Source organism: Dipodomys ordii, unplaced genomic scaffold (genome assembly GCF_000151885.1).
Source record: "Dipodomys ordii isolate 6190 unplaced genomic scaffold, Dord_2.0 Scaffold18, whole genome shotgun sequence".
NCBI lineage: Eukaryota > Metazoa > Chordata > Mammalia > Rodentia > Heteromyidae > Dipodomys > Dipodomys ordii.
The window spans coordinates 7,409,591-7,430,540 of NW_012267234.1; the positions used below are offsets into that span (position 1 = coordinate 7,409,591).

The following is a 20,950-nucleotide window of genomic DNA, read 5'->3' on the forward strand; positions in this document are numbered from 1 at the left end:
GGCTTTTTCTGCTTATGTGGTGCTGAGGAATTGAACCCAGGGCCTCATGCATGCAAGGCAAGCGCTCTACCACTGAGCCACCTTCCCAGCCCCTACTTTTCATTTTCATTTCGTAAGTTTGCCTGAGTGTGAGTTAGAGAAGTAAAATGGTCTGGCCAGATGCCAGCCAAGAAGAGGTCAGCTGTAGCAGTGAACTATGCTCAGAACCTGGCCCATGTCCGTGTCTAATTCTCTAGTCTGCTGACCTACACAACCTGAACAATCCTTAATGCTGGGCGCCTGTTCCAAAAGCAGAGACCTCTGGAAGAAGGACACAAAGGAAAGTTAACACTAGCACAGAAGTAGATGAAAGGTAGTTCTAGGGTTCCCCATGTGCTACTGTTCTCAGTGAAACCAAACTAAGCTAGGATTCTGGCCAGAGCATCCATTCAATTCTATGGTGCCTAAATTCAGCTCAAAGAAGGAAAGAAAGAAAGATTCATTTTGCTTTGACCTAGACCCTGTAAATGGACTCAGGGGATAAAGCCTAATTTGGGGCTGTGAGGATATGCTTTCAGTACAGAGCCACATTCTCTTCAGCTTATAGAAATGGCAGAGAGCAGACCAGGCCAAAGGCAGAGTCAATCTATGCTATGTCCAGCAGAGCCAAGAGGCTTGGAGCTGGCAGGAAGGTCAAAGCAGTAACCATCTAGGCTGGTTCTGAGTAGCACCCCCAAACCCTTCAACCCATCTTGCCTTTTTCAGTCTTCCCCCAGCTCAAGGACATAGTGTAACATGTGTAAGGGCAGTAGTAATATGCCATATTGAGTATGGTTGGTACTGTGCATCTGGCCTAGATCCTGTACAGTAACATCATAGTAGAACCTAGTTCCACTGTATAGAAGGTAGAAGGCATGGAGCCTACACTAGGCCTTTAGAAAAATATTCCAAGACCTTCTGTTCCTCCAGGCCTGAGCACATGGGATATATTTTGAAACTTAAAGAATTGAGGGGCACCGGTGGCTCACACCTATACTCCTAACTACTCAGAAGGCTGAGATCTGAGGATCACAGTTCAAAGCCAGTCCTGGCAGGAACGTTCATGAGATTCTTATCTCCAATTAACCACCAGAAAACCAGAAGTGGCGCTATGGCTCAAATGGTAGAGCACTAGCCTTGAGCTGAAGAGCTCAGGGACAGTGTCCAGGCCCAGAGTTCAAGACCCACGACTGACCCCCCCCCTCCAAAAAAAAAAAGAATTGAAGACACAGAAAACCAATGAGCTGACAGTGAGAATGGCAACCACATATGATACAGAGGGCAACCTCAGGTGCCGTGCAGCAGATTACGAGTTGAAGTTCACCTAAATTCTTCAACTCCCAACTCATTAAGCTCTAAGCTACATTCTTTGTGGAAGGTCCTGAGGGACTGATAAGCACCCCAGAAGCCGGATGTCTTTCCACTGACCACCCATTACTGAGTCAGGGGCTGAGTACACAGAGGCATAGCCTTGAGGAAACAAAATTTAAAAATAAATGAAGGAAATTTCAAAAAAATGTACAGTGATCAGACCTGAAAGGCCAAGGCAGATGTCAGGAGACCATGAATAATCCTCTGGACCTTACTTGAGACCCAATAAAATAAGAGGTTTGGGTAATGTTATCCTTAGAGACCTGACCAGTGCTGCCACTGTTCTAGCCTAGTCAAGCCCAGGTCACTGTGACTCCCTGTAACCAAACCTCTGAAGGCCACTCTGGAGCTCAGGTTAGACAAGTAGCATGGACATTTATGGAACAGCCTTGGGTAGGACTGCTGGAAGGTTCAGGGGGAGGCCTTGGAGCTACAGCCCTCAGAGCAGGAGTAGGGGAAGCAGCAATGGCTACATTGTAGCAAGGATATCACAATGACTCCTCAGAGAGGAAGCTCATCTCTCAGGCAAACTTGAAGCTTCAGCTAAGGTCAAGGTCTGAAACTATTGCCTGAATATTGGGGGAGTGGAGAGCAAGGCCAGAGCTAGCCAAAAAAGCAGTGCCAAGTATCTAGTCTGAGTTAACTCTACCAACATCCTTTTTCTTCTCACCAAGTCTTTCTGTCTTCAAGACAGACCAGTCACACAAGGTCAGTCCAGTCCAGCCCTCCCCTCCACCCCCAGCACTCCTTTGGAGTGAGCTACACGATGCTGCAAGTCAATAAGTAGGGCAAGTGTCTAGGCTATACACTATTAGCCTAACCTAAAATGCCTTGATTTTCCTGTTTCTTAAAAGGGTGTGTGTGTGTGTGTGTGTGCAAGTGCGCGCACATGCACACACACACACACATACACACACACACACGCATTATAGCAAGTATTACTTGAAACAAAGGTCAGGAAAGCCAATAGAAAGGCACCCAAATTGTCAGTAACCTGATAACCACCTCATTATCAGGACAACTGTAGGATCTACAATGTTAATTTGGAGTAAAGGTACCAGATTTAAGCCTTTCCCAGAGTTACCTGCACACATGTAGATGACCAGGCTGGCAACACAAGCATGGGAATTGCTTGGGGAAGGTCACTTCTAGGGACCTGAAAAGCATGATTGGCTCTGACCTCTGGAGAGCTCAAGTTCCTATTTAGAGCCTCCAAGACACCTGGGTTCATATTAGCACACTATGTTGTAGCTGCTGCTCTGACTCTGAAAACTGCCAGCATGATTAAAATTTGAGTAAATGAGGACAGCTGAAGTATCCTGCACAGGACACCAGGGCAGAAAGCATGAGGGAATGTCCTTAGATCTCCTTCAGATCCCTGGAAGCTAGGACACAGGGAAGTAAGAGCAGGAAGAGACAGGCAGACAGGAGACACTGAGCCATGAGTCCTACCTGAACAGGTTTGGGTGAGGGAAACAGAGCCCAGAACAGAATCCTAAGGGACAGATGCTACCTGAGGAGCAGGAGAAGCAGCTACGCAGACTCAGAGGCCCAGCCACATACCCCTTTCCCAAGCTCTCTGGCAGCAGAGTGATCCTCCCACACCCCCTTGTGGCCAAAGGGAAGGTATCCAGCAGTGAGGGGGCCTAGCTCCAGCAGGAAGAGTGCTGTGTAGCTCCACTCACCTCTCAACACATCCTTCTAATTTAATTATGCCTCAGCTTCCTGGTCTGCATCACCCCTGCAAGGCATGAGGCTACAGACATCAAGAGTTGTGAAGAAATGTGTCAGAAAGACTAGACATTTAGTCTTGAGGTGGACATAGGAAAGCCAAAACAGAGACTTGTGAGCACAAACTTGGCACGAGAAACTGGTCTGTTCACACTGGTGCAGTCAGAGCTCCAGTTAAGAGGAGGCAGAGGGAAGCTTGGGCATCCTTAGTGCTCTACTCTTGTTTTCTAGCCCAGTCACACCCTCCCAGCTCTCCAATGTCCTTTAATTTTCAATTGCTTTGTCTTTACTGTTAGGCATGCAGCTCATAAAAGCAACTGTTTAATAACTCAACTTGTCACAGGACAACCTGTGACAGTGGCATCTTCAGGACCTTAGTGTTTCTCCTCCATAGTCCAAATCCTAATACCATTTAGTACCAAATAGAGACCTGTCACTAATTCAGCCACATAAATATCTACTGAACATGTACTTCAGCTAGGGCTATGCTACTGAATCTAAAAAAACAACAACAAACCCACCTGCAAACCTGAGTGCTAGTGGCTCACGCCTGTAATACTAGCTAGTCAGGAGGCTGAGATCTGAGGATCACAGTTCCAAACCTGCCTTGGCAAGAAAGTCCATGAGACTCTTATCTCCAATAAACTACTCAGAAAAAGCCAGAAGTGGTGTTGTGGTTCAAGTGGTAAAATGCTAGCAAAAGAAGCTCAGGCCCTAAGTTAAGCTCCAGAACTGGCAAAAAAAAAAAAAAAATGCAGAGGAGATAGACAAACCATCAGATGGATTTTAAGCAAAATGTTAAAATAGTATTGAGACATTTCCCTCTGTGCTACCCAGAAAATATTCTACAAGTGATCAGGACAACTGGCATTCGCCTAGAATCTGAAACCATCTTGAAAGATCCAAGACAGAGGTTTAGACATAGGCTCCACTTCAGAAACCAAGCTCAAGGAATTGCTGAGTAAATTGAAAAAGTGTGTTAGCATTCACCAGAGCAAGTTCTGACGTGACCTCCTGGGGCAAAGCTTGTAAGAACAGGGGTTATTTGTTTCTATGTAGACCATTATTGTCTTGACCATAAATAGCTTCTTGGATTAAATTAGTTAAAATATATACCAGTGCAAGATGTAATCAGTGAAAAAGGAAAACAGGAGTGGGGGATAGAAGGAAAGGCAAAGAAGAAAGAAAAATGCCCAGGCAAGAGGAGACCTGCCAAGGACAGTTATACATACCTGGTCAGAGGCCCTGGAGCTCAAGCTTGGGATACAAAGGAGGAGTCTAACCTGATCTAGGCCCATAAGTATCCAAGGACCTTCCCTAAGTCTTCAGGTATAGTTTAATGGACCTCTTTAAGACTCAGATCAGCCCTATAATAAATTTAAAAAAATCTGGAAGAAATATGCTCCAGACTCACCAGCACAGGTCTCAGTTTGGATAATCTGCTGAATGTGGAATTTTTTTTTGGGGGGGGGTAGGTCATGGAGCTTGAACTCTGGGCCTGGGTGCTGTCCCTGAGCTTTTCAGATCAAGACAAATGTTTTACCACTTGACCAAGGCACTGCTTCTAGTTTTGTGGTGGTTAATTGGAGATAAGAGTCTCAGGGACTTTCCAGCCCAGGTTGGCTTTGAACCTCAATCCTCAGCTCTCAGCCTCTTGAGTAGCTAGGATTACAGGCATGAGCCACCAGCACCCATCTTGAATGTGTATTCTTACCTTGACTGCTTATGTATTCTAATTTTCCTTATTTCAAATATCCTTATTAGTAGTTTTAAAGTAAGGGGTGACATTCTTCAAAAAGAAATGCCTAGAAGTAGAGCAGTGGCTCAAAGTGGTAGAGCACTAGCCTTAAGCAAAAGAGCTCAGGACAGAGCCCAGGCCTTGAGTTGAAGCTGCACAATCAACCAAAAAAGAAAAAAAGAAATGTACTCATTACCTGATTTACGTTAAATGTAACCGCTCTGAGCATCATTTTTTTTACAAATATTTCTTTTTTTGGGGGGGGAGGGGAAGTCCGGTCGTGAGGCCTGAACTCTGGGCCTGGGCTCTGTCTCTCAGCTCTTCAGCTCAAGGCTAGCGCTCTACCACTTGAGCCACAGCGCCACTTCTGGCTTTTTTTCTTTTTTTCTTATGTAGTGCTGAGGAATCAAACCCAGGGCCTCATGCATGCAAGGCAAGCACTCTACCACTGAGCCACCTTCCCAGCCCCTACAAATATTTCTTTATTGAGATTAAGTGACTACATAAATTTCACAATACTGTGACATAGTTATACTTAGCTAAAGTCACAAACACCTTTTAATCTTCACAATGAAAGTCATCATTATCTTAATCTACATAGCTTATGACCTCTATGACCTTTTATAAATTTATTTATTTATTTATTTTGGTCATAGGGCCTGATCTCTGGGCCTGGGCACTGTCCCTCAACTCTTCAGCTCAAGGCTAGCGCTCTACCACTTGAGCCACAGCACCACTTCCAGCTTTTTCTGCTTATGTGGTGCTGAGGAATCGAACCCAGGGCCTCATGCATGCCAGGCAAGCACTCTACCACTATGCCACCTTCCCAGCCCCAACTCTATGACCTTTAACAATAAAACTGTTTCTTCCAAATCAGGTGATATGTACATTTCTTTTCTTTGCCTGGTATCAGCTGTTCCCTCTTTCTCTTTCATTTCCTCCCTTCCGTTACTGTCCTGGAGTTGCCTAGTTCACTTTCTCAATGTTTGAGAATCATTTTTATAGTAACAATAAAAAATAAGCCATGCACTGGTGGTCATGCCTATACACCTAGCTACTCAGGAGGTTGAGGGCTGAGGATTGAGGTTCAAAGCCAGCTGAGACTCTTATCTCCAATTAACCACCAGAAAACTGTAGGTGGTGCTTTGCCTCAAGTGATAGAGTACTTGCCTTGAGATGAAGAGCTCAGGAATAGCGCCTAGGCCCAGAGTTTAAGCACCATAACCGACAAAAATAAAATAATAATAAAAATATAATAATAATAATAAATAAATAAATTTTAAGTTGGGTGTCAATGGCTCACATCTGTAATCCTAACTACTTAAGAGGTTCAAAACTAGCCCAAGCAGATAAATCTAAAACCAGCACAATAACAGAGATGGAAGTATGGCTTAAGTGGTAGAGTGCCAGTCTTAAATAAAAAACTAGGCAAGCCAGACACTGGTGGCTCATACCCGAAATCCAGCTACTCAGGAGGCTGAGACCTGAGGATCACAATTCAAAGCCAGCCTAGCCTGGAAAGTCCTGAGACTCTTATCTCCAACTAACCACCAGAAAATCAGAAGTGGTGCTGTGGCTCCAAATGGTAGAGTGCTAGCCTTGAGCAAAAAGAGCTCAGAGACAGCACTCAGGCCTGAGTTCAAGTACCATGACCAACAACATCCAAAAAAAAGCTAAGCAAGGGCATGAGGCTCTGAATTTAAGCCACAGTATACATGTATACACGTATACACACACACACACACACAATTGAAAGTAATAATTATTCATTCTAATACACGCCAACAATAAAAGAATATATGTTAAATATTGAAATGTTTCCTTTTCTAATCCTTCCACTAGAAGTTGTTACTCCATGAGACATGATGCTTATGTTTCCAAACACATTTCCATGTGCATGTCATCTACTATTATACTATAGTGGGACTCTTATACATACAGGGAACTATGTTATACATAATGCTTTGCAACTTTCCCCTAGTGGTATATATTTTTTTTTGGGGGGGGGAGGGAGTCCGGTCATGGGGCCTGAACTCTGGGCCTGGGCGCTGTCCCTTAGCTTTTCAGCTCAAGGCTAGCCCTCTACCACTTGAGCCACAGCACCACTTCCGGCTTTTTTCTTTTTGCTTATGTAGTGCTGAGGAGTCCGAACCCAGGGCCTCATGCATGCAAGGCAAGTGCTCTACCACTGAGCCACCTTCCCAGGCCCCTAGTGGTATATTTCTAAATCACACTTTTGAGCACTTGCTAGTTACTGTGGCTTACTTATCCAGATCATAATCATATCAGTGAAAATGCCACTGGTTCTAATAGTTTGTTATTACCAATGAGGCTACTATGAGCATCTCTGTACATGCTGTTTGTGTTAACCTATAAGATAAAATAATATAAATAAGGTTGCAATATAAAACAGGTTGTGTTTTGGCAAGGGGGTGACAAACATGTAAGACAGAGAATCTACACCAAACCTTTCTGTCAATTTTATTTTAGAATTAAATATATACAGACAAAAACCCTTATTCATGCAGGACAAGACACAACAGGAACTTAGGAAGGAAATACCTGCTGGTTATTCTCCCTATGCTGCTTGCTAAATTAGGACTCCTGCCAAGCATCCTTGTTAGATCATCCTTGTATCCACTTGGCCTGAAGTTAAGTCTGTTCTCTAGCCACGTGCCAGAACTTGGAGCACCAATAGGTTTCTAAGGCAATTGTAAGCCAATAGATGGCCAACCATAGGTCTAACTGCCATCAGCCACTGCACTGATGACTTCCAGATTCATATCTTTAATGCTACTTTCCCATATGTCCACCTGCCTACTTGACTCCTCCTTCAGAGCATCTCCTCTTCTGTCACTATTTACTGCGCAAAACTTTCACCACAGAAATAGCTCAAACACCCATCCAATCTGTGTGTGAGTGTACCAGTCCTAGGGTTTGAACTTAGGACCTCGGAGCTGACCCTGAGCATTTTTGCTCAAGGCTAGTACTCTATCACTGGAGCCACAGCTCTACTTCTAGCTTTTTGCTGGTTAATTGGGAGTAAGAGTCTCACAGACTTGTCTACCTGAACATGATCCTCAGACCTCAGCCTCCTGAGTAGATAGGATTACAATTTGCCAGGCTAGCCTTTCGTGAAGTCAGGATCCTGACTTCCAGCACTTCTCACCTCATATCTAGTTAGAATTGGCACTATTTGGCAAGTGTCATCCTCTGATCCAGCCTGTCATATGTCCCTACATATTCCTGCCTGGTCCAGCCCATGTTCTATCACCTGAAGAGCTGAAAGAGCCACCAGCAAATGTCCTGCCTCTAGCCCAGCTCCTTCTGAATCAACTCTTCAGAGCCTCAGAAAATTTTCTTTCATTTCTTTTTTTTTGGCTGTTGGTTATGAGGCCTGAACTCTGGGCCTGAGCACTGTCCCTCAGCTCTTCAGCTCAAGGCTAGTGCTCTACCACTTGAGCCACAGTGCCACTTCCAGGATTTTCTGCTCATGTGGTGCTGAGGAATCAAACCCAGGGCCTCATGTATGCAAGACACTGAGCCACCTTCCTAGCCCTCTTTCGTTTTCTTTTCTTTTCTCCAGTCCTGGGGCTTGAATTCAGGGTATGAGCACTGTCCATGAGCTTCTTCTTGCTCAAGGCTAGCATTCTACCACTTGAGCCACAGTGCCACTTCCAGCTTTTTCTGTTTATGTGGTGCTGAGAAATCGAACCCAGGGGCTTTATGCATGCTAGGCAAGCACTCTACCGCTAAGCCATATGCCCAGCCCAATTTTTTTCACTTCTTATGCCAGTCCTGGGAACTTGAACTCAGGGCCTGGGCACTGTCCCTGAGCTTTTGTACTCAAGACTAGTGTTCTAGTTCTTGAGCCACAGCTCCACTTCCAGCTTTTTTGGTAGTTTGTTGGAGATAAAAGTCTCACAGACTTTTCTTCCCAGGCTGGCTTGGAACTACCACCAAGAGCTCAGCCCCTTGAGTATCTAGGATTATAGGCCTGAGCCACCAGACCCCAGCCCCAGAGAAAATTTCTATGTATATCACATCATCTTCTAACCCCTCCACAATACTTCTCTGCTTTATCCATGGAGACATCAAGTTCCTGTGGGCTCATAGCAGCAAGATGTCAAAGTTCCCTCTCTATTCACATTCTGGGGATCTCAGCCTACTGGGCAGCAGCAAGCTGGAGGAAAATTATCAAGATATAGCAGGCTGCCAGAGTCATCACCAATAATCCATGCCAGTTCCTTGAACATTAGGTACTGGCATGATTTTCATGCAGTAATACTATTTCCCAGGGAAGCTGGAAGATAAGTCCTCTAAATACTGAGGAGAAAACTTCAAGCCTGTATAAGGACAAGATCCTGACAGCTCAGAAAAAACTGTGTTCATTTTCTTCCTTCTGAAGCATAAACTCTCTGTGGGGTCTGTAAATGTGTTCTTCAGTGGCCCCTGAATGTTTCTCTTGCTGTGATCATTAGATTGTTAAGACTATGGCATCTCTTTCTTTGGATCATATTTGATTCTGAGGAATTTAGAACTGAGCTAAGGCATCTTGCTGTGAAAACTGTGGTTATCTAATTTCACCATTTCAATATTGTTTCCTTAGACAAACAAAACAAAATATACGAACTATTTCCACATAAGACCATATATACTCTGTAGTCCAGGCTGGCCTCAAACTCACAATATTCCTGCTCCAATCTCCCAAGTGCTAAGATTACAGGCATGCACCATCAAGCTAAGCCAATTTAAAATGTACAATTCTAAGTTTTTTGTTTTGTTTTGTTTTTTTGTCGGTCGTGGGGCTTGAACTCTGGGCCTGGGCGCTGTCCCTCAGCTATTCAGCTCAAGGTGAGCGCTCTACCACTTGAGCTACAGCGCCACTTCTGGTTTTCTGGTGGTTTATTGGAGATAGGACTCTCACGGTCTCCCCTTCCCCGGGCTGGCTTTGAACTGCGATCCTCAGATCTCAGCCTCCTGAGTAGCTAGGATTACAGGCATGAGCCACCAGCACCCAGCCACAATTCTAAGTTTTCAGTATCAGCTATCACCACAATCAATTTTAGAACATGTCACCCCAAAAATAAATTTGTACTTCCATAATTGCCACCTACCACATGTTCCCATCCCATCCCCAAAGTACCCTGTGCCTACTATACATTCAATGTTATTCTGATGTTCACAGACACACCTGCCCCAACCAAAATCTGAATGATCTATTTGTACTTTGCATTCTCAACCCATGGCATCTGCTTCCTGGGAGTGAAACAAGGGAAGGATCACAGTGGAAGCAGCTGGCTACTTTTTTTTTGGGGGGGGGGCGGGGGGTTTGGTCGTGGGGCCTGAACTCTGGGCCTGGGCGCTGTCCCTCAGCTCTTCAGCTCAAGGCTAGCACTCTACCACTTGAGCCACAGCGCCACTTCCGGCTTTTTTTTTTCTGCTTATATGGTACTGAGGAATCAAACCCAGGGCCTCATGAATGCAAGGCAAGCACTCTACCACTGAGCCACCTTCCCAGCCTCAGCTACTTTCTTTACCAACAGCCAGGCTCTCCAAGAGATCCTATCTTCCTTTTCTTTGGGGATGGTGATAGGGTAGTAGCCAGGCTTTCACTAGCACAGGCTAGCCTCAAAGTCCTGAGCTCAAGTGATGAGCCATCTCAGCCTCCTGCATAATTAGGAGTACAGATGTGTGCCATTCAGCTGAAAGATTCTATTATCACTGAGCTGAGATGTCCATATATCATATCTACAATCAATGCCATCAGCTAGCTTCTAGTCTCACTTTCCTCTGTTCTCCTTATGATTACTCATGAAATGCAATCATGCTATTCACTTACACTGAATGTAACTTGTGGATAGGGATGGGAGGGGAAAACTGGGGGAAAGAAAAGGAAGGGATGACATTGTCAAAACAAAAACAAAAAAGGCTGGGAATGTGGTTTAGCGGTAGAGTGCTTGCCTAACATGCATGAAGCCCTGGGTTCCACTCCTCAGTACCACATAGGCAGAAAAAGCCAGAAGTGGTCCTGTGGCTCTCAAGTAGTAGAGTGCTAACCTTGAGCAAAAGCAGCTCAGGGACAGTGCCCAGGCCCTTAATGCAAGCCCCAGGACTGTGAAAAGAAAAGAAAAGAAATGTATTCAATTACCTGACTTATGAAATGGTAACTCCTCTGTACAATACCTTAATAATAACAATAGAATTGTATTTTTAAAAGATTACTCATGGTTTCTCATGGGAAAACCAAATTGAAAGCTTCTTCCAAGCATGTTTAAGGTTCACCATGCACTTCCCTTTCACGTTCTTCTATGGGCTACACCCCTCTCAGGCCTTGGCATTGGCCTCCCTCCTCCCCATTGGGTTGTGGGGCTTGAACTCAGCTTGCGTGCTGTCCCTTAGCTCTTCAGTGCAAGGCAAGTGCTCTACCACTTGAGCCACAGCACCATTTCCAGTTTTCTGATGGTTAACTGGAGATAAGAATCTAATAGGTTTTCCTGCTCGGGCTGGCTTTGTACTGAGATCTTCAGATCTTAGCCTTCTTAGTTGCTAGGATTACAGGTGTGAGCTACTGGCACTTAACTAAAACACTCCTGAGAGGTAGGAGGATCAATCTTTGGCTTTTCTTTTGATTCTATGTCTCTTTTGGAATTTTTGACTTCTGTAAGATGTTTCCCAAACCCAGACAACACACCTTTATATCTCTACTCAGAAGGTTCACAGATCTTCAATCTCATCTTCATTTCTCCTTCTCCAACGTGTTCCTTCTCCTACATGCCCAAATCATTTCATTGTCTAATACACAATTACTTAACCCAAATATAAGAACAACAACCTTTTAAATCCTCATTCTTGATCAACCTCCTTATTCAATCCTCTTTCTAAAACTTCCCTACAGTTTTCCCAGCCAGTCAGTACCTGAGGAATTTGGCCTCCTATCCATGAGAACTTACGGATTGTTCTATTTCCAGTGTGACCTCTACTACCATCTTGATCTCCAACTTTAAGTCCAAGTTCTGAATTCAGGAAAAAGTCTTTCCTTTCACTTTATTCCCCCACCTCCACCCCCACCCCCTTTAAGACAGGGCCTCACTATGTAGCCCAAACTGTCCTGGAATTCTGGATCCTCCTGGTTCTTCCTCCCAAGTGATGGGATTACAGGCATATACCATCAAAGCCTACATTGGCTTTTGCAACCTTACAAGAGTTGGTGTCAATGTAACTTTCCAATCGCATTCCAAGCCACTTCACAAACAATTGGTGCTGAATGACTTTCCACTCCTGGAAGACACCATCAACATTTGTACCTTCTGTTCCCTGTGACTGGTGATTGGTCTAGCCAAGCGTGGATTTTCCCTTTCTTCTTCCCATAAGCAGCCTGTCTTGTGAAATAATATTGAAATGCAAAAAGAGATGTGAATAGAAGACAAGTGAATGAAAGCAAACAGGGATAAAAGTGTACTGAAAGACTGCAGCACATCATACATGTGATTGTTTCAACCATGCACCTAAGTGTCTAACCCACTGACAGAAAAGCAATCCTCAAGACCATCTACTACATAATGAAATGGAGAAAATCACAGGGTTCCTCCTCTCAAATGTTAATATTTCTTTGCGGTAGGAAGGAAATGTCCTGACTTGCCCAACTGTGATTAGCCCCACCCCAGATTAGGAAACTGGCATACTGGTACTCATCAGCTGAGTATAGCTTGTAATCCAGCATGGTTTTTGGTATATTTCAAGAAGAAAAACAATACAGAAAAATCTAGTACAAGGGATAGAGCAATGAGAATCCCTAGGACAAAAGTAATATCTCAATATGTCATTTTCTGTGTGTGTGTGTGTGTGTGTGTGTGTGTGTGTGTGTGTTTGTGCACACATGTGCATGCACCAGTCCTGGGGCTTGAACTCAGAGCCTGGACACAATCCCTGAGCTCCCTTTGCTCAAGGCTAGCATTCTACTACTTTAGCCACAGTACCACTTCCAGCTTTTTCTGAGTAATTTATTGGAGATAAGAGTCTCACAGACTTTCCTGCCCAGTCTGGCTTTTAACTGTGATCCTCAGATCTTAGTCTCCTGACTAGCTAGGATTACAAGTATAAGCGACTTCAATATATCATTTCAGTCAATAGAATCAATGCCAGACCATCAGTGTGAAACCTGTGAGCCAAAATAAATCTTTTCTTTTTTTTAATTTTTTTTTGGGTCCGGTCGTGGGGCCCAAACTCTGGGCCTGGGCGCTGTCCCTCAGTTCTTCAGCTCAAGGCTAGCGCTCTACCACTTGAGCCACAGCGCCACTTCCGGCTTTTTTCTTTTTGCTTATGTGGTACTGAGGAATCGAACCCAGGGCCTCATGCATGCAAGGCAAGCGCTCTACCACTGAGCCACCTTCCCAGCCCAATAAATCTTTTCTTCTTTAACTTTTTTCTCAGATATTTGTCAAAGTGACAAAAAGTTTAGCATGATCACCATTTTGTAATCCCTAACAGAATAATGGCTCTGGTAAATTAATGTCAGTGATTACATCATAAAAAAAACAACAAGGTATTAAGTGTTTCCCTGTGGGAGTGTAAACAGTAACTTTTTTTTTTGGCCAATCCTGGGGCTTTAACTCAGGGCCTGGGTACTGTCCCTGAGCTTCTTCAGCTCAAGGCTAACACTCTACCATTTGAGTCACAGCACCACTTCCAGCTAGTTCTGTTTATGTGGTAAAAGAAATCAAACCCAGGGCTTCATGCATGCTAGGCAAGCACACTACCACTAAGCCATATTCCCAGCTCAACAATATCTATTAAATATTTTAAAAATATGAATCTAAAGCTAAGTGCCAGTGGCTCATGCCTGTAATCCTCGCTACTCAGGAGGCCAAGATCTGAGGATCACAGTTCAAAGGTAGCCTGGGCAGTAAAATCCATGAGACGCCTATCTCCAGTAAACCACCAAGAAAATGTAAGTAGCACTATGGCTCAAAGTGACAGAGTGCTAGCCTTGAGTGAAAAACGCGCAGGAACAGTGCCTAGGCCCTGAGTTCAAGCCCCACAATGGACAAATAAATAAAATATGAAGCTAGTCAGAATTTAATCAAGCCTCTAAATCTAACTACTAATTTACAGGGAAAACAAAAAAGTGCTGGGGATGTAACTTAGTGGAAAAGTGCCGCAATCCTAAGTACTAAAAAAGAGAGAGAGAGAAAGAAAAGGAAAACAAGGGACCTCAGAGACACATATGAATCACATGGCTGAATGTAATCAGCAAAACTATATTGTGTTAGTCCCTGTTCTTGTGGTCATTAAGTAAAAAATAAGTATACCTTACATAATGAAGGGTGATATCTGTGCAAGAGAAAGTAGACAAGTTATATAGAATCTTTTTTTGAGGGCATGGTTAAGACGCTCTGAGGAAGGGTAACTATTTCAGCTGAGTGCAAAGAATGAGGCATTAGCCATGCAGAGATCTGACAAAGAGTGTGGAGAGCATTTTAGACAGAGAAATCAGCCTATGAACACAAATAGGCCATAAGAAAGATCAAAAGGAGTCCCAAGGGACAAGATACTGAGGACAGGAGTACATTTTTTTTTCAAAAGAAGAGATCTTGTTGTTTAATCCATTTTGCCCTCCAATCTTCCTGCCTGAGCTTCTTGAGTATCTTTGTTTAGGGGCATAAATCTTCTAGGAACCCAAGTTCTTGGTTTAAAAACAGGCTAAACCACCAGGTGCTGGTGGCTCACACCTGTAATCCTAGCTACTCAGGAGGCTGAGATCTGAGGATCGAGGTTCAAAGCCAGCCCAGGCAGGAAAAGTCCATGAGACTCTTATCTCTTATCTTCAATAAACAAAAAACTGGAAGTGGTGCTGTGGCTAAAGTGGTAGAGTGCTTGTCTTGGGCTGGAGAGCTCAGGCCCAGAGTTCAAGCCCCACAACCACAGGGAGGGGTGGGGGGAGGGTGGACAGGCTTAACCCATGGGAGAAGCTCTACTTTCTTAGCACTGGGTATGAGGGCATAGTGACAGTAAAGAGTATTGCTTTCTAAGGAGGCCTGCTGAATTTGGGTTTACTAGATGTGACTAAGTGAATGTTTTCAGACCATGAGAAGCATGCTAGCTGCTACTTCCATGTTCATGTGTGTTGTCATATCCGCACCAGGTGTGGAGAGACGGTTTGTATGATGTAGAAGTTTATGTGTAAAAGAGCAGAGAAGGGCTAGGAATGTGGCTTACTGGTAGAGTGCTTGCTTAGCATGCATGAAGCCATGGGTTCAATTTCTCAGTACCACATAAACAGAAAAGGCCAGAAATGGTGCTGTGACTCAAGTGGTAGAGTGCTAGCCTTGAGCAAAAGAAGCTCAGAGACAGTGCCCAGGCCCTGAGTTCAAGCCCCAGGACTGGCCAAAAAAAAGCAGAGGATCCTTGAATGCCAAGCTAAAAGTCTGGATGAGAAAGGGGTCATATACTGAGCAGTGCTGCAAGATTAGCCTAGTATCTTTATATAAAATGATAGAAAGTCAACTGGAGAAATTTGAACTTTGTACTCCTAGAAGTTCTATGGAGGTAGGGCAAGACAGCAACAGAATAAGGAAATGTCAGTTGATGATCAATGGTATTCACCTTTAGGTTTAAGCAATAAATCTCTCCTTCAAGTCCCAGTTAGTACACTAAACTCTTATTAAGTGCCTACTGGATTTTAAGCCCTCCCGCAGGCAGCCTCTCTGGTTTTTTGTTTTTGTGTGGGTCCTGGGGCTTGAAGTCAAGGCCTAGGAGCTATCCCTGAGCCTTTTTGCACAAGGATAGCACTCTACACTTGAGCCACAGCTCTACTTCTGGCATTTTGGTGGAGGCTCACAAAATTTCCTGCCCAGACTGGCTTTGAACTGTGACCCTCATTTCTCAGCCTCCTCCCTAGCTAGGATTACAGGTGTGTGTGAGCCATGGGCACCTGGCTTCAGCTTGTTTCTTCTCTTCTCAAATGAGTTCCTTCAGGTTGCTGATAGGCTCCTATACTCACATAAAGAAGGCAAACAAGGGAAGGTGGCTCAGTGGTAGAGCGCTTGCCTTGCAATGCATGAGGCCCTGGGTTCGATTCCCCAGCACTACATAAGCAAAAAGAAAAAAGCCGGAAGTGGCTCTGTGGCTCAAGTGGTAGAGCGCTAGCCTTGAGCTGAAGAGCTGAGGGACAGCGCCCAGGCCCAGAGTTCAGGCCCCATGACCGGACCCAAAAAAAAAAAAAAAGGAGGCAAACAACTTTCTTGCAGGCTTACTTTAAAATAATAAAATCCATAATTACTGAATTTTAACTTTGGTAAGTTCCATATTTTAACAGTGTTTTTACTAGACTGTCTAGTTTGCAAGATAAGCAATAACTGATTGAGCTCATTTTAACCTCAAAAGCTTATGAGAAAATGTTCTCCAGTAGGTCAATCATCTTCTCATCACCTTCCCCTCCCACTATAATGAATACTCCTGCTCAAAGAAAGCACTTGAGTGTCAAGAATGGAACTCACATTTCTACCGTTCACTATCACTTGGTTGGAAGACCTGGTATTAAGGACATCTCTAATTTAGTATCTATTACAGCTGTGTCTGAGGAAGTCAATGTTGCTTTGGAGCTCTGTGCTGAAAGAGGAACTCTGCTTCTCTCTAATCTTCTACTGCCCTCCCCTGCCCCGTCCCCACCCCGATATTGAGTTTTAAACTTAGGTGGAGGCTTGCTTGCTGAACTACTGCTTGCTGGTTATTTTGGAGATGGGGTCTTGAGAATGTTTTCTGACAGGATGGCTTCAGACCATGATATTCCAGATCTCAACCTAAGATAAACAATGCCTTGCTTTTCTCTATTCTTGTGTAAGAAACTGTGTGTCCCCCTTTATTGAAATTACAGGAGTTTGGGCCAAATATTTGTCTATGAACATCTAAATTTTCACAGCTACCTCTTCTTCTCTCGACATTTCAGGAGACTGCCCAGCCAGTGATACTGAGTTGGAAGGAGCTCCTCATTAAACCAACTCAGCAATTCCTTCCAAGAAGGCTCAGAGCGAAGACAAGATGATTCTAAAGGCCTTGGGAGAGGAGGGAAGGCTTCCCCCCGCTTACCTTCTCTAAGCGTTGGTAGCACGAAACAACTCCCTGCCTACATCAGGGTAATGAGGTTTGTTGCGTTCTTCCCACCCTTCCAGCCACCCCGTAGAGACCCTCACACACTTCTTCCAAACTACGGGACTAGTACAACGTGGAAAGAGGCAGCTTTCGCAGAGATGAACACTGCAGTCCTTAAAGCCTTGTTTCTGTCTAGGCTGGCTCAGGCCAGACAGCTGTAGGTGGATCTCCTTCCCCCAACAACGGCCATCCGTTACCATTTTCCCCAAAAGGACTCTCAGGCCCTTCAACGTCCCCCCCACCTCCCCCCAGCTTCCGGCTTCCCAGCCCAAGTCGGCCTCCATTCTGGCCTTCAAAAGCCCCTAAGCCCCCGCCCGCGCGCGGCTCACCCTCGAGCGTCTCGCACTGCACCAGGTTGAGGTAGTCCGCCTGGCTGAGCACCCCGGCCTTCAGGCCGCGCACTAGTCCTTCCAAGTAGCCATTGTCCACATTGAAGTAAAGCTCCGGGAAGAACGACATGACTGCACCGCGGGGGGAGTGGGGGGCGGTGGGACCCAGGAACCCAAACCAGCCGGCACGCAACGCAACTCCAAGATCAGCTGACGCGGCGCCCGAAACGGGCTGTCAAGTGCGTCAGGTGACGCGCACGCACCTCACGTGACCTCCATAGGGCGGGGAATCTGAGCAGCGCCGAGCTTCTAGGCGTCTTAGTACGCAAGCGTGGCGCAGACGGGAGGGGCTGACGGACTCTTGGCGCCTGCGCAGTGACAGGGAGCCGTCCTCTCGCTACTCAGCCTGGAAGCTGCTGAGTTATCCGCAAAGATAAGCGCGTGGTGGCGCCCGTGGTCGCCGGATGTAACGGGAACTCTAACTTCTCCGGGTTAGGCGCCCCTGACACTGCAGGAACCGGCAGGGTAGAGATGGAACTGGAGGTGCTTCTTATGCTTGAAAGCCGAGTCAGCCCTCTGCCTTCCCCCATCCTCGCCACCGACAGGGACTGAGGTCCAGTAAAGGGCGGGCTTTACTGGAGGTGACAATTAGCGGCCAGCTGACTCTGGAACTTACTGCTTTATTCGCCAACTGGGAACTAAGCCCCTCAGTGCACCCCGTTGTCTCCGCATTTTGTAGCACGGATGCTTACATTTCCTGCTTCTCCAAAGGTGTCTAGTGACCCTGAAAGTGTGCGTGTGTATGGCTCAGATGATGGGGTACCCCAGGCCTTGGCGTAAGCGAGTGTGTAGTTTCTTGGCTTGACAACGCCCCCCCCTCTCTCTCACACACACACACACCTACCATGAATCCCCTTAAACGATCACACTGGAAATAACCACAGCTTTGGGATTGATCCCAGTCTTTATTCGCGTTCCCCTCCCCTCTCCCCCATGCTGAGCCAAGGGCCGGTTAGGTGCGGCTGCAGGGGTTCGTGGCAGTACCCAGTTTGCGGCAGTAGCAGAAGGCGTTGAAGAAGCGGCAGTAGCATGTGGCACATGGGTCGCAGCATGGTACTTGCTGTCCCAGGCAAGACTCGTGCAGCCTTACGCAGCGACGTGGGGAACGTGACTCGCGTTTCTCTGGGTCTAGCACCTGTATTGGTTCGGAAGGCAGGAACATGGGCAAGGGCTTATCAAGACAGGTTCAGAGCCCTGTCTTGCTCTAGTCCATGAAAGATGGCAATGGAACATGGGGGAGAGGTGGTCAGGAGGTGAGGAGAGGAAATGATCCTAGGACAGATGCCCTCTGCCTGCAGCTTCACCCCTTTGCCTGAGCTGTTACCTCTGCCAGAGCTTCTGCCTTCTGCAGCAAAGCATCTTCTGCTTGGTCTGCAGGTGTCCTCTTCACCAGGGCACGCAGACCTAGGCCTGGGACAGAGAATGTGAGGACGGGTCCCACCCTCTCAGAGATGTAATTGGGAAGGAGGAATGAGGACTTACACCAAGCAGTCAGGTTTGTGGCCAGTGAGTGTTCAGCCCCACCCAGCCCTGCTTCCACCCATACTGACCTGGGAACTCTGGGAAGAGGGCCTGGTCAGGCCTTCTGATGCCCTCCAGGGGTGCCAAGCCCATCTGGGCACCCTGTGTGGCAGGCAGTGTCAACAGCAGGACACAGCTAAGCAGCACTGTAGTCAGCATGGCCTGGCTCAGTAGAAAAACCCACCACTTAGTCCCTCCTCTTCCTTGGAGTACCCTCTAGGTGCCCAGAGAGAGGGCCCCAGAGAGCAGGAAAATCTATCCAAACTAAGGACTTACCTCTGCTTGCTGGTCCTTGCTAGGGAGTTCCAGGCCACCAGTGCCCTCAGCTTATATAGCAGGGTTTAATAAAGGACCTGCACGTGACTGCTCTCTGCAGCCAAAGCATGATGGGGGCCCTCCAAGAGGGCGGTGGCACAATTCAGTTTGGCTCTCTGGAACCTGAGCCTTTTTTTGGGGGTGCTCTACTAGAGGTCCACCTACCTCCAATTTGGGATGAAGCTTCCAGGAACCAAAGTTTGGGAACAAGATTGGGTGCCCACGTTCCAAAATCTCCTGGGCACCAGGACATAGGGCCAGGCTGGAGCCATTAGCAATAATAAGGCAGGCGGACCTGAGAGCTTAATTTAATTTCTGGCCCTGGAGATGCTCACTCAAGCCTTTACATGGCATGTTATTTCCTTTGCTTCCTGGAACTTAGGTCGAGGGCACTGAAGGGACTGACAGGTAGTGGTTATTTTGGGGTAGGGGTGGTGTGAAGAGCCAAATCTTTGATTTCTTAACAGGAAGAAAAGTGGGGATAACCCTTCTTGCTAAACCTAGCTCTCCTAACTGCATCTCTGGCCCTGTCTCCTCTCCTCCTTTTCCCTCTAGGCTTCCCCAAGACCCCCATCTTTATATTTGTCTCCAAGCCCCTTTCTGCCTAGGGTTCCTGGAAGCCAGGAGAGCAGAACGGACTGTTCCCTAGTTGGGTAAGCAGCTTCAGAGTAAAAAGCCTTTCAAGCCGCCTGCCTCATTAGCGCTAATGGCTGCTCTCTTCCGCCCTGCGCTGTTAGATCTCTGCTCACGTGGGTTTTATCAACTCGAGGCCACAGTGAGAACTCCTTGTTTGTAGACATGGCAGCACACACAGGACCCCACCTGCCCTGCCTTCACCCTTCTGGAGGTATTTTTATCACACAGGGGCCCATCTGGGGAAAGGATGCTGGCTGAATCAGCTTGGAGGCCCCAAAGCACAAAGGCTCATTCAAGGACAATGGAAGAAGCCGCCATTGTGATTTATAGCCCAAGTCCACACAGGCTATTTGGACCGGGAAGATGCTTAAGGAAATCCTCTCAGCTGCAGGTGGAAACAGATGTTGCCATCTGACAGATTTCTCCTGGAGTCAGCACCAATTGGTGTCTGTATACAGGAGTCATTGAGGCACTCTGCAGAAGGAGACCTGTGGCAAGCTTCTTCTGTAGCTAGGAGTGGGTGTCGTTTTGGATCTCCGCTGGCAATGGGTTCTCCTGAAGTAGGCAAGGGGACAGTCTTTAGAAAACCACTGTCTACTGCCTGGTAGGGGACACTGAGGAATCAGAGAAAACCCTTGTGAGGAGGTAGTAGCTGGAACCATGAGAACAACTCGGCAAAGGGTCAGTCCCCTTTGCTACCTGCCCCGCTCCAGAACAGAATTGACAGTTTGGTAACTGTCACATAGCAGATCTGGTAGCAAAGCCTGTCTGGGAGTTTTCATTGACCCTTCTCTCCCAGAAACAGTGGCCAGGCCTAATAGCCCACTTCAGGCCTTTCTCTTCTCTTGAGTGGGACAGGGTGAAGGTACCAGACACTCAATTATGCCTGTTGTCAACTGAGGCTCAAGAAGGGTAATAATAACAAATGTACATGAGGCACTTTCCATAAATTCTAGTCCCATCCTTGGAGATTCTGGTGGAAGAGGTAGGGAGCAGGAACTTCATAAAGACTGGAAAAGTCCTCAGGTAAATTGAGGTGAAACTTCTGGATACCTGTCTGGGCCTGCTTTGCACTCACCCT

At 46.2% G+C, this 20,950-nt stretch overlaps 2 protein-coding genes across 3 annotated transcripts in view; both read right to left on the minus strand.

Annotated features, from left to right (window-relative positions):
- Window positions 1–17,587, minus strand: part of Atp6v0d1 (ATPase, H+ transporting, lysosomal 38kDa, V0 subunit d1) — a 41,723-nt gene extending 24,136 nt beyond the window's left edge. Inside the window, exon 1 of the mRNA XM_013013000.1 lies at window positions 17,338–17,587. Within this exon, the coding sequence (XP_012868454.1) occupies window positions 17,338–17,467 (130 nt within the window). The 5' untranslated portion in view covers window positions 17,468–17,587. The remainder of the gene's footprint in view (window positions 1–17,337) is intronic.
- A 732-nt stretch (window positions 17,588–18,319) lies between these two features.
- On the minus strand, window positions 18,320–19,829 carry Agrp (agouti related neuropeptide). Of its 2 annotated transcripts, none has more exons than XM_013012823.1 (4): window positions 19,399–19,829; window positions 18,948–19,080; window positions 18,722–18,807; window positions 18,320–18,532 (listed from the first exon to the last, which is right to left on the minus strand). In XM_013012823.1, the coding sequence occupies exons 2-4, from the start codon at window positions 19,075–19,077 to the stop codon at window positions 18,350–18,352; spliced, it is 399 nt and encodes a 132-aa protein (XP_012868277.1). In that variant the 5' UTR covers window positions 19,078–19,080; window positions 19,399–19,829; the 3' UTR covers window positions 18,320–18,349. The 2 variants fall into 2 exon arrangements, with proteins under 2 accessions (XP_012868277.1, XP_012868276.1); XM_013012822.1 differs by lacking the exon at window positions 19,399–19,829 and adding an exon at window positions 19,195–19,235.
- Between the last annotated feature and the right edge of the window lie 1,121 nt (window positions 19,830–20,950).

What these genes read in the sequence shown, in the direction of transcription:
- Agrp (XM_013012823.1), bottom strand. Translation starts at nt 19,077, where the DNA reads ATGCTGACTACAGTGCTGCTTAGCTGTGTCCTGCTGTTGACACTGCCT. An exon ending in CCTCTTCCCAGAGTTCCCAG is followed by an intron (nt 18,808 to 18,947) that starts GTCAGTATGGGT and finishes TCTCTGTCCCAG; the next exon opens with GCCTAGGTCTGCGTGCCCTG. An exon ending in AGGCAGAAGCTCTGGCAGAG is followed by an intron (nt 18,533 to 18,721) that starts GTAACAGCTCAG and finishes GAACCAATACAG; the next exon opens with GTGCTAGACCCAGAGAAACG.